The sequence below is a fragment of the Pseudorasbora parva genome, chromosome 1, assembly GCF_024679245.1.
Source record: "Pseudorasbora parva isolate DD20220531a chromosome 1, ASM2467924v1, whole genome shotgun sequence".
In the NCBI taxonomy this organism is placed as follows: domain Eukaryota; kingdom Metazoa; phylum Chordata; class Actinopteri; order Cypriniformes; family Gobionidae; genus Pseudorasbora; species Pseudorasbora parva.
The window spans coordinates 48042214-48055142 of NC_090172.1; the positions used below are offsets into that span (position 1 = coordinate 48042214).

Consider the following 12929-nt stretch of genomic DNA (forward strand, 5'->3'; position numbering starts at 1 on the left):
CTAAATGAACTGACCTTTGACCTCAAATTAGTTATCAGCTAGATAAGCATCTATTGCATGAAATGATATGCAACAAGTTAATTCTGTATTATCCCTGTTAAATAAATAAATAAATAAATAAATAAATAAATAAATAAATAAATAAATAAATATGCATGCATGCATGCATGCATGCTCGCGCACACACACCCCTCTCCACTTTCAGTCGGTGCAATCATCATCATTTGTTCTCTGGTCGCCTGCTTCCCGAAAACAGCGAGCGAGACGCACAGGCTGCATTCCATTTAATCACCCAGGCTTTTACCAGTATGGGCACAACGAAAAAGCCCAGTCCAGGAAGGGAGCAGTCAAAAGTTAGGCTCTCCAGCACAATAGCATGTTTGTTGTTTTGGATACTCTTTCACTCTGATTTTAAAGTACTTTTCTAGGAGAAAGAATGCCTGCAAAAATGCATCACGGCCTAAAAGCTTATCAGCCGCATCAGACCCTTCCTAACTATTTTGGGCAGAAAGCAGAGAGATGTGCCAGGTCAATCACAAAATCATAAAGTGAAAGAATAAGACTGGAGCCTCGATAACAAACGGTTCTAAACAAACTTTCAATAACAGATGTTAAAACAGATGCAGAGCAGTTCACAAAGCTTCACAGTCTACACTCATGTTAACACAGCAATCCGTTTACTCTTTCCCTGGCAACTGAACAGAGGTTAATCTAACTGATGGCCTACATCTTGTTCACTTATACCACAGAAAATGTTTACCATGATGAGAGAAAGCGGACTATGGCGCAGAGCCCTGGGCTACTGGGCCTGTTAATAAAAAAAAAGCCATTTCTATGTGCGACGTCTGACCGTAATGCAATCCCAAAGGATGAACCCACACATGAAGGACTGTCCGGGATTGATCACTTGACATATTCATTTTACATTTACATTTATGCATTTGGCAGACACTTTTATCCAGAGCCACATTGGATTCAAGGTACACATTTAACATTTTTGTCAGTTTTTGCTTTCCCTGGGACTCGAACCCATCACCTTGGCATTGCCAGTCCCACGCTCTACTGTTTGAGCTACAGGAAAGCCATATTCCAGGAACAGGAATACTCACATTTTATATAAACTAAGAATGCACAATATACAGAACTGGATATTTAATTCTGCATGCTAATTTATTCTTTTTTTCTTTGTTAGAAACGCTGTGCATGAAAATGTGATAACGTGTGAACCAAGGTTCTGTTGTTGAGCTGTCCTGTATGTTCTGCTGTTTGCACGGTAAAATAGGCCTGTGAAAAAGGTACTTTAACAGGTCGCATATACTTGCCAATTGTATTTTTATACCCCTTACTGCTGATTTGCTATAAGTTTGTTTTGGTACTCGGCCAGAGACACTTTTCTAAAGCATTTTTGTTATACCACTTACCCCACCTTTAAAGTGACAGCAGCCTAATATTCCTGCTGCCGTCTCGGTCACATTATTAATCAAACAACAAAAGACGAGAAAATTAACTCGCTGTTCTTGACTAAATAACTTTAGTAACTATATTTTTAATGCATATTTTATTTATAAAGGGCAAAAGTTCCTTGTGTAAGTGTTCTTTAGCCTGTTGATTTTTGTTTGTTTTTGAATTTGGAATCGATAAACAGAATCGTAATTGTTGAAATTCAAACGATACCCACCCCTATGCAGCAGCAGCAGCAGCAGCGTAACAGATATTTTACGCCAAGACCAAACATATCAACATTGTCATAACCATTACCATGCCAAACACTCTGAGAGTAGTCATGATAGAAATGTTATTAAATCTCCAAATGATTATCCATTTTTCATACTATCGGCCAAAGCATTGAAATAAATTATTGATTACCAATGATTCCCTAATACATACTGTATATATAACAACAAATAGCAACGTAAGCCATAAACTATAAATGAGTTATATTCTGTGCATTCAAGTTTGATCAAAACATATTATACAGTAACACCATACACCGAGGCTGGCATGTGGAAAGTTTTGGAGTCTGAAAGGTCTTAGAGTTTTGTTCTTAATATGTGGAAAGTCAGGAGGGGGTGGTGGTCTTTGGAATGTAAGGAATGTCCATTGTTTTGGCATTGAGTCTCCTTTGTTCTTTCTTGTTCCTTAGCAGATCGGACAGGGTCTTACTGTGAGACTGCTTTTCCTTGAAGCTTCCCGAGTGTGCTGTCTCTGTCCTTCATAACTCTCCTCCACAGCTTCTCAAAACCACAAGATCATAAACTCATAGAGTGAAGTGCAACTGGGATTTCTCCTAGAGAGACCAGGCAACCTTTGATAGATGATTACTGAAGTGGCTCTTCCATGCTTTATTTCCTCATGAGAGCAGTGGTGCTTGCAGCAAATCAGCAATTGACCAGATGGCTTCTTACGGTAGATTGCAGCCATTGATTCCTTTAATGTGATTTGCACATGGCTAAAAGTGCCATTTATTAACTGCTCCTTTTCTATTCAAACGATTCAAGAAATGCTGAGGCATGGAAAATTGGTACTGATTAAAGGTAATGTGCGTAATTTATCTTTTTGAATTACACCCAATAGTGTGAACACCGTGGTGCTTTCAAAATATTCCGGTTTGTTTGAGCAGCACAACATGTACATGTCAATTTCTGGCTCAACCAAAGGTGACTCTGGGGTGGTTTAAGGTCTGAAAATCTGGTTTTCATTTAAGCCGGATGCACACAGTGCGATTTTGCCCACGATTTTGCTGTCTGAGACAAATTTCTAAAAGATTCAAAAAGATTCCTAAAAGAAATCCTAAAAGATTCCTCTGATCCTAGGCTAAAATCTGACATCTTTGATGTTCACCAGCAGCCGATTAATGACCACTGCGATCAAATGTTAAGATTTGGCGCACACTCCTGCAGTGTGACTTCTTCTATGACGACCGGCAAATATCTTGGTTTTTCAAGACAAACTATGACCAAAACGAGAGCTAGAGATTTCTTTGTAGCCACCATTTCAGTCCTGCGTGTAATGCAGCTCACTGTCACCGAACACGGAATTCATTGATGATATAAAACTCTGGACGAGTTTTCTTGTGTGCGTCCGTTTTTAGCGTGCCTTGGCTATCGTACAGTATGACATTAATGACAACTGAGATCTTAAAGTGTGACATGGCTTATATCGGGGATCATGTTCGTACAGTCTGACAAGCAACATTCGCAAAAGATTTTTAAAAAAATTTAAAAAAAAAAAATTAAAAAAATTAATGTATGGTCTATTATTATACATACAATTGGCAAATGATGTAGAAACAATGTGCCAATTGCTCAGTAAATCCAGACATACATGCCAAAGCAAGACAGCAACACTTCCCTTACCTCACGTGGCTTTCCTGTAAAGACCTACCCTTCCTTTAAGGCTGAGCATGAGTGCGTGCATCTAAATATTGTTACACTCGCAGTCCAAATACGGTCTGAGTTTCAGACTTAGCTTAAGTCAGGGACAAAATATGCATTTCAAAACAGTTCTTCCGGCCCTGACAATGGTTATTTGCTGTAAATAAACATTTCTGTCCCATGGTTCCCAGCTCAGCTCCTAAAGCTGCTATTACAGTCAGCATGTGTAACAGGAAGTGGGAGTTGGAGCTAGGAGGAACCAGACATCCAGAAATTTTAGAAGCACACTGTTCTCTTTTGCAAGATGGGCACCACACCTCCAGGCAGAGCACATCAGGTTAAGATAACTTTTTCAGTGTGTAATAAGTGTTCATACTTTTAGTACTTACAAGAAAGAACTAAGCACATGAAACTCAAAATTTGAAGACACAATAATGTCTGCAATTATAAGTACGGTCCAATGAACAAAGTGCATGCCATGAGATCTGCATTCCAGACAGCTGCTGCTGAACAATAGAAAGTGTGTGTGCAGGAAAACAATACAGTGCGTCTCTGGACATGGCATACCAAAAACATCCTTTAACTGTACAGCTCACCTTCCCATTCACAAAAAAAAGCAGGACACAACAGCTCCAATCCAAAATATAGATAAAAATAATTCAATGGCCCAATGTTAATTATTCTTATTATAACAGAAGTACATTTTAGCAAAGCTAGTCTTTGCCAAAGGAGGGGGTTGTAATCGGTCGAAAACCACTATCTTACATAATATTTATGCGTTGTGGATTTTTATGCTTCTTAGAATACTGTTCTGTTTGTTCAAATAACCTCCTCTGCAAAAACTAATATAAGGCAAATGTCTAATGACTGGCAAGGAGGTTGGCATTAAACACACACACACACACACACACACACACACACACACACACACACACACACACACACACACACACACACACACACACACACACACACACAGAAAAAAACATCTCTATCATGGTGCTAACTGAATAGTCATACATTCCTTGGCCTTAAAATGGAGGTGGAAATGAGCCCTGCGTAATACATGTGACCTTTACTGACGTCCAAAGATGCACACACACACGAACACACCATTACAAAGCCTCACATACACATAGTCATACTTAAGTTCCTTTCTTTGAGCAATAAACCAGCAAAGAAGATTTGCTTTTACACACACACACACACACGCACGCACGCACGCACGCACACACGCACACACGCACACACGCACACACACACGCACAAAGCTGATACAACTATTCTAGATGATGCGGAAAGGTCAATAGTGTGTTTTTGCTAAAGGTTAAAGGTGAGAAACAGTGACTTGAAAAGCTGGTAAAGCCATTTGAAAGGCCTCACAATACAGCAACACTGACCTTAAATGACACAGCCGTGCCTATGTTAAAGTGATTGCCAAGCATGAATAAACATGCATTCTATTTCAAACCAATCCAACCCATTAGCTTGATACAAAAACAAGCCGCATGCAAAAAGACCACATGTACAGCAACAGTCTATCCACATAGAACAATCAAATCTGATTCCTTCAAGAGCCTCCAGCGCAGTCCTGCTGGTGTGACTAGGGTTCAAACCCACAAACAGCAAAATACAAAACGCACACATACAGAGTAGGATGTGCAGCCTAGAAAACCACAGGCAGGGTAATAACACTAAGACTGCCGCATTTCTGACATGCAGCCAAATAAACGGATGTAAAAAGAAAAGGAATTTCTCTCTACACCCCTCTCATCTCCCTCACTCCCGAACCTCTGACTCTGTGGATAGCTTCTGCAGAGCTGGTGTTTGGATGTCTATCCTAATACTGGAGGTATAAAAGTTCAGATTTTTCTTTTAGCTAAAAGCATGTTTACAGTCTGAGAATGGAATTCTGAATTCTCATACCTTAAGTGCACTCATGTAGGTTGTATTTTGTTGTAAAAATTTTCATGAGAATTCTTGTGTTTTGAGAATCTTTGAGTGGTTGGCGTCGGAGTATGGACAAAAATAAACAGCATATTGAATTGGTTTTCATTGGTATATTTACAACAGATAGGATAAATAGAGAATGTCAAAAGGTTAGATGATTGTCAAGGGGTTTAAGAATGAGGTTAAACAATGAAGAGATTATCATAAATTTAAAGAAATTCAAAACTAGAGAACGAGGTTATAAAAGTTAGAAACTTTTTAAGATTGAAGCATACTTAAGGGGTTCAAGAATGAGTTTATGAAGGATACATTAAAGCAACAATACAATACAATTATACAATTCTAGCCAATGCTAGTAAGGTGGATATTAAAATGCAATACAATTTAGTCTAAATATTGCATTGTCTAATTGTATCACATGTATGTGTGCATGTTATATATATATATATATATATATATATATATATACAGACATCCCTATATGTTATAGGATACTCAGTATAGAGAATCATGTTTCAAAAGATATGCACTGTTGAGAGCCTATAACATGAAGTTCAAAGTATCAGTATAGTTTTATTTAATGCTAGGTCAGCATCTGTGACTCCACCCACAAATGACTAGATACTGTCCCAGATGTATATGACTTTTTTTCTTCGGATGAACACAAATTAAAGTTTAAAACAAACAAAAAAATCACTGTGTGACTATTAATGAAATATATAATGGACACTACTGTATATAATGAAATTATCCCAAAATGTAATACTTCAACAAACACACAAAACAAACACATTACACAGTATATATATATATATATAAGTTTGTGTCGTGGGAGGAGACGTGGCCTTTAAAGATGTTTTTTGTTCTTGAAGCCCTTCTCTAGCAGATGACGTCTTATGGTTATTGGGCTGCAGTCAGCATCAGTAAGGGCCTTAATTTGGGTTGAGGATCGACCTATGTCTTCACGGACAACCCGTCAGATCCTGCGGCTCAGTGCTGGTGAAATCTGAAATCTTTTTGGGTCTACCACTTGACTTTTTTGTCCCATAACTCTCAGGATTTTTAAAGAAATGTAAAATGACTGTCTTACTGCGTCCAACCTCAGCAGCAATGGCGCGTTGCGAAAGGCCTAGCTTGTGCAGCTCAACACACACACACACACACACACACACACACACACACACACACACACACACACACACACACACACACACACACACACACACACACACACACACACACACACACACACACACACACACACACACACACACACACACACACACACACACACACACACACGTGTATATATATATTTTGTTTTTTGAAGAATGACAAAAAACAGACAGGTAACGGTACTGTGGGATACGGTAATTGGAATTTTCTATGGAAGTCAATGGCTACCCTCAACTGTCTGGTATTCTTCAAAAATTCTTCATTCTTCAAAATATATTTTTTTGTGTTCAGCAAAAGAAAAAAACATACAGGTTTGTAACAACTTGAGGACAAGTAAATTATGAAAAAATCTAAATTTTGGAGGGGGGGGGGGGACTATCCCCTTAAGCTAGAGAATGAGGTTATAAAAGCTAGAGATTTTTTTATTTAGACAGTTGGTGAAAAGAATGAAGAGTTGAGATTGTGGGTTTATAGAGTGGGAGGAAGGGAGGACAGTATAAATAAATGAGAGAGGAGAAAGAAGATGAAAGAGGGAGGAGTGTGGGACGTACACTCAGCTGTCTGGTAGCTACTAATGCAGTGAGGCCTCAACACACTGGAATGTGCTGGACTCAGCCGACTGGACATCCAGTCCAGACTCAACAACACACACGGCACCTCATTTACCCTGCGCACAAAAAGCTAGCAATAAAAGGTAAACATTTATCACCAACTGCATATGGGTGCATCACAAAAATTCTTCAAATGTTTGTGAGTGTGTGCATGTTTTGGTTAGTCTCCTCAACTGCGCCTCTGCACACAGCCACAGTGAGGCACTATCACATGACACTTTGATTGCCCACATGCCTGGACAGGGAAAAACCCCAGTGGTCAGACTGAATGGACCAACACTGACCTGGATACAGCTTAAACATTTACGTCCTGACAACTAGGAGCGATATTGATATCAGAAGATCTGATCCTAGATCAGGCTACTGTGAGTCTAACAGGGTGTGTCAGTCAATTGTATCTGTCATGAGTGACAAATCTCTCCTGTCTGCCAAACTCTGCTGATGTCAACTTGCATCATGCCAGCTAAAATAAACAACAGACACATAATCAGAGGCTACTGGTGGATTTAGCCACTGTGCAAATAATCTCCCACAGAGAAACACTGCATATCCTGGTCACATCTTCTAGGTGTAATGTTTCAGAAGTCAAATGGCTCATTATATAAAGGTGTGATCACATTCGCAAAATGGAAAAAGGTCCATTGTATATTATATATAATACAGTGATGTTTGGAGCTCACACTAGATCACAAAATCACACTAACTGTTGGCCAATTGTGGACAATTTGCATGAAATGACAGGATTTCATCAACAAAGGTTCACCAAACAATAGTTAATGTGACTGCATCTTAAGTTAGCATATATGTGTGTAAGTCAAAATGGCAGCTTCCTATAAAAGGTGAATTCACATTGTGAGCAAAATTTTGCAGGCAAAAAATAAAACACGTTGTCTATTGTCAATAGCAAGGTGTCTGGTAAATTTAAGAGTTTTTAAAGACCCCTTTAAGACAAGTAAATAATATTAAGAAATACATTTAAACTATGTTCTCTAAATGTAAATGTCTAGGGAGGTCTCCATTACAACATTTTTACAGATAAGTAGTTTGAATACCTCTGCTCCAAACCACTAGAATATGGAAATGTATTTTATCTTCTTACTTTATCTTCTGATTACACTGCAAAAAGTTATGTTCTTCCTCAGTATTTTTGTCTTCCGGTTTGTTTTCCAGTGCTAATGTCTAAATATCCTTAAATCAAGATGCATTTACTGGAGATACAAAATTACATTAATTTCTGTGAAAATGATTTATGTTTTATGATTAAAACATGAACAAATATCTGACAATGGGCTCAGAAAAAACTTTATTCAAAGGGAAGTTTTCATAACTCATCTGACATATTTGTTACATTTTTCAAGACTTCATTTTACATTTGCATCTTAAGAAAATGCATTTCGATTTTAAGAGATTTAGATATTTGAAAACAGGAGATACTGATAAAAATAACTTTTTACAATGTATGCCACATTTAATGTCATGACATGTCTCTGAATTAAAAGGTTAGATCACCCAAAAATGACAATTCTGTCATTAATTAACTCACCTTCATGTCGTTTCAAACCCGTAAGACCTTCGTTCGACCTTGCTGAACGAAGGTCTTATGGGTTTGGAATGACACGAGGGTGAGTAATTAATGACAGATTTTTCATTTTTGGGAGAACTAACCCTTTAAGACCAGTAGAAACCCTGAATAGTGTAGCGAGTTATAAAGCTCACAAAGAAGTCACTTTGAAACAAAGCAGCCTTCTGTTGGTCAACACTGATCATGTGGATACCAAATGAAATTCCTGGATTCGCAGAACAACAGTAAGTGTGACCGCAACTTAAGTCAGCATGTGTGTGTATGTCTGTGTTTGCTTACCTCCGGATGACGATTTTTAGAACCCTGTAAGAACCTTTGATGAGGATGAGAGCTTCCTGACGGGAGCCGTAGAGAGCAGAGCCGTTAATGTTCACCAGTTCATCCCCCACTCTCAACTTCTTACACTGGGCTGCTTTTCCTCCCTCTTCTATCTATAGGCAAGAGAGAGAAACAGTTTAAGGTTAAATATGATGTTTAAATATGCACTGTATATGTTCACGCACCACAGATGTGAAAAAATACATTTCTGAGGTCCTCTGGAGAGAAAAAAAAAGCCATATAACAACACATATCTCCCTCAAAGAGGACGTAGAGGTTAAATGCTTAAATAAGAGCAGCGCACACACACACTTGACAGAACTTACTTACAGATAAGCACGTTTACCCATACAGCCTGTCCATTTCACATGTAGCCACTTCCTCTTTTAAAAACATTGGGCAGAGGGGGCAGAAGTCAAATATACATACAATGTTGTACTGTAAATGCACAGAGTTCACACAGCCATTCATCAAACATTTTTACAGACACACAATACCAAGTTATTCCATTGGGGAGCCTCCTACATAAAATAGGACAAAGGGTCAAATATCAGCTCCAAAAGCCACGTAATTCCCATACACAAAATATTAGCCCAGTCAAAACATACACAATCACATTTTCACTCAGTCACGCACATGTAAATCTTGGCTTCTAACATAAAAGCACACCTTTCATTTTTTGACGGCCACATACATTACAACAGAGTATCATATTTAGTTTTAGGTCTTACATTAGAGCCCATTTCCCTTTACACAAATCCACCCATCAAAATACTCAGCTAACGCCACAAAGCTTTCAAATTGAAGTCACATTTCTCTTTTCAGCAGCTACCGTCATGCTGCAGATCAGGGGTTTCAAAATTCAAACGATATATTCTGCCCCAGAGATAGTTAATACATAACACGAGTGTTAAAGCTGCACTTGGCTACTTTTGCTCTCGGGGTCCCCCTACAGTTTGGAAAAAATAATGTCCTCAACTAATGTCAGGGGATGCCATCGCGCGTGCATTTGTTGACATGACAACCCTGATAGCCCTGAACTAGTGATGTGTGGCTCGTCTCATAACCCGCGGACCCCGTATGTCTATTTAATGGTCACGGGTGCACGGCGGGTTGTAAAAATATATACAGTGGTGCGGTGCGGGCCAAATAACTTCATAAAAGTGGCACCGCGGGTCGGTGCAGCACTGACAGTTCCCCTGAACACTGCAGGAGGAGTTCAGAGTTCTTCTGGCGTCGCGTGTGAAATGTCTTCATCCCAGGTAACGTTACAGTCAGTGGCATGTTTCAGCATGTCATATGAATATAATTTCATGGGTTTTATTTTTTTCAAACGCCAAATAATCACGATGCTCACGTTTACAAGCCTGCGTCATTATAGTAGTCTATTGGTTACCGTTTTACAGAATCTATATGATACTTCAGTTCAATGTTTGAGTGGTAGGTAATCACCGTAACAAGCATGACAGCATCGGTCGGGCACGCCTCCTTCAGCTCACGCCGACGAGCAAACGCTGGTCACATGTTGATCCTCGTCCTGCCTTTAATCCCATCACTTTTTCGTTTCCTCTTATTGCTTTCCTCCAACAAAACCTTTTCTTTCTTATGTGTCTGTGCTGCTTCGGACATGACTATATTATCCGACGAACAAAGTTGGGCTCGCACGTCCGAATTTAAGGAAGTGTGTGTGTTGGTGGAAGTGACGTATATGCCGTAAAGCAGTCGAATTTTGTAGTTCTTTTTGTTCTCGGGTTACTACCCGAAACCCGAAGTTTAAAAGTACGATTAAAAACGATACAGACCCAATCAGGCTATGGCAGACATGTCATTCAACCTATTGTAAGTCGATTTATCATCACAAGAGTCTTAAAAAATATATTATGAAGGTTGAAAAGTTACCTAGTGCTGCTTTAATAGTCATATTTAAATCAAGCTCGCAAATCAATTTTCTTTTCTTTTTTTATCCTGTGTGTGAATATAGAAAAACATTTTTTTTTTTAAATATAAACATATAAAACCACACTGAGTATATCCTTTCATAAATGCAATAAATTATAGAATGGTTATCAGGGGTAGGCTGTTGAGAACTAGCAGGACTATCGAGAACTAATGTATAAACTTGATTGCCATAAAATCTAATTTAGATTAAAGAGGTTCAAACATTAAAAATATTAGTTTAAAAAGAAAATGGTGCTTTCAACGACAAGGTCACGGGTTCCATTCCCAGGGATGTCACTTTGCCAAATCCATAAATATAAAACCTGAAAATAAAGAAATCACAAGAGCAATCAAGAAACCGTAAAAGCCTACTGTACATCACAGAAGATTGTGTTAAACAGGTTTATAGTGCATTTTCATTGTATTTTTGTCAAGTTCAGCATGCAACGCATCACAAAAACAGGCTATTTTTTCTTGACTTTGAAGCAGAACCAGTAAACATACTCAATACAAAGTAAAAAACAACAACATGCACGGAAACACATGCCACCATTTTGCTACAAGTGAGCCCCCATGTTTCAACAATGAAACCAAATCTTTCTGAAACATGTTCACACACTTTCCCATTTTTGTAAGACTCATCCAATGCCAACTGTCGGTCTGTATCGTAGAGTAAACATATGCACATGTGTTGTGTGTGAACATTCACTGTATGCGGTGAGCATTGCAGGAATATTTGGGGAGATCAAAGACAGAACATGTCCAGAGGGGCATAAAGGGAATATTCATGCGGCCTGAATAAAATGCTCGGTGGGGGACAGCGAGTGTCAGGATGTGGGTAGAGTTCATACTTCACAAAATGTTCAGTAAGATTTTGTCTCATAAGCAGACCCAGACAGAATCTGGAGATGTTTTTGCATTTTCTGTGCTGGGAAATCTGCAGAAATCTGTGAAATGAATTTATAAGGGACAAAACGATTAAACAGACCTGAGAGGATCCGGTAGCTGAAGGCATAATGAAATCAGCCAAACATATTTAATAACCGAACATGCCAGGGCAACTTTGTGAATGAAAGATGTTCTAATTCTGTGCCGTTTATCAAGTCAAATTTCAGGTGGGGAAGCCGAGAAGCTGTTCATTTGTCAACGCATGTGGCCTGAAAGAGAACAACTTTAAAAGAGACCAGAGATGGTTTTGGGACACAGAAGCAGAAGAGAAAAGGAAGACGGAGAGATGCAGTTAATGACTTTCTGAGGGTCTTAGACCAGATAAAATAATATTTTAGGGCCATGATACACCAAGCCGATGGTCGGCCAACATCGGGCCGTCTGTAAGAGTCAGTTTTTGCAGTGTGTTCCAATGGTCGGCTCTATTCAGGCTCTCGTCGGCAGGAGTCTGCCTCATTCAGAATGTTGAATCAATTTGATTGGCTGTTCTGTTTAGAGAGTGAATTTTTTTTCATAAGTTGAATGGAATAAAGAAAGTGATTGATATTCAAAACGGTAAGCAAGCACTGCCCTGTTCATGGTTAGTATATCTGCAGTAGTAGTTTCGCTTTCCCTTTATGAATTACGAATATAGACTATTGATACCTGCTTACACAGTTATTTCCTTACACACAGGCACAGTTGCCAGTCAACTGTAGTCTTTGCTGTGTGTTAAAGTGCAGCTTTTTGGTCCAGACGCAGCCGTCGCAAGGCGACAACACATTCAAATTTCATTGCTGCTAGTTCTTTGACGTCGGCTTGGTGTGTCACAGCTTTTAATTAACATTTGGATCCACGATAGGATATTTTTGTCTGGCTATCACCAGACCAAGCTCAATTTAAAATTGAACATTGGTCTGGGGAGTCTGCACTGTATTTTCTGCTGCACAAGGGGCGTGATCAACTGGCATTATTCAAATAACTCTGTACGCAATTGGATAGTCCTTCAACCAATCAGACCACAAGAGGCATGATCAGTGGGCAACGACCCAT

The 12929-nt window shown here is 39.0% G+C and overlaps 1 protein-coding gene across 2 annotated transcripts in view; it reads right to left on the minus strand.

The window, feature by feature from the left end:
- The window catches only part of shroom4 (shroom family member 4), a 51744-nt gene that overhangs the window by 17254 nt on the left and 21561 nt on the right, over positions 1 to 12929 (minus strand). For both annotated transcript variants that reach the window (XM_067443770.1, XM_067443779.1), the window contains exon 2: positions 8973 to 9124. In XM_067443770.1, the coding sequence (XP_067299871.1) occupies positions 8973 to 9124 (152 nt within the window). The remainder of the gene's footprint in view (positions 1 to 8972; positions 9125 to 12929) is intronic.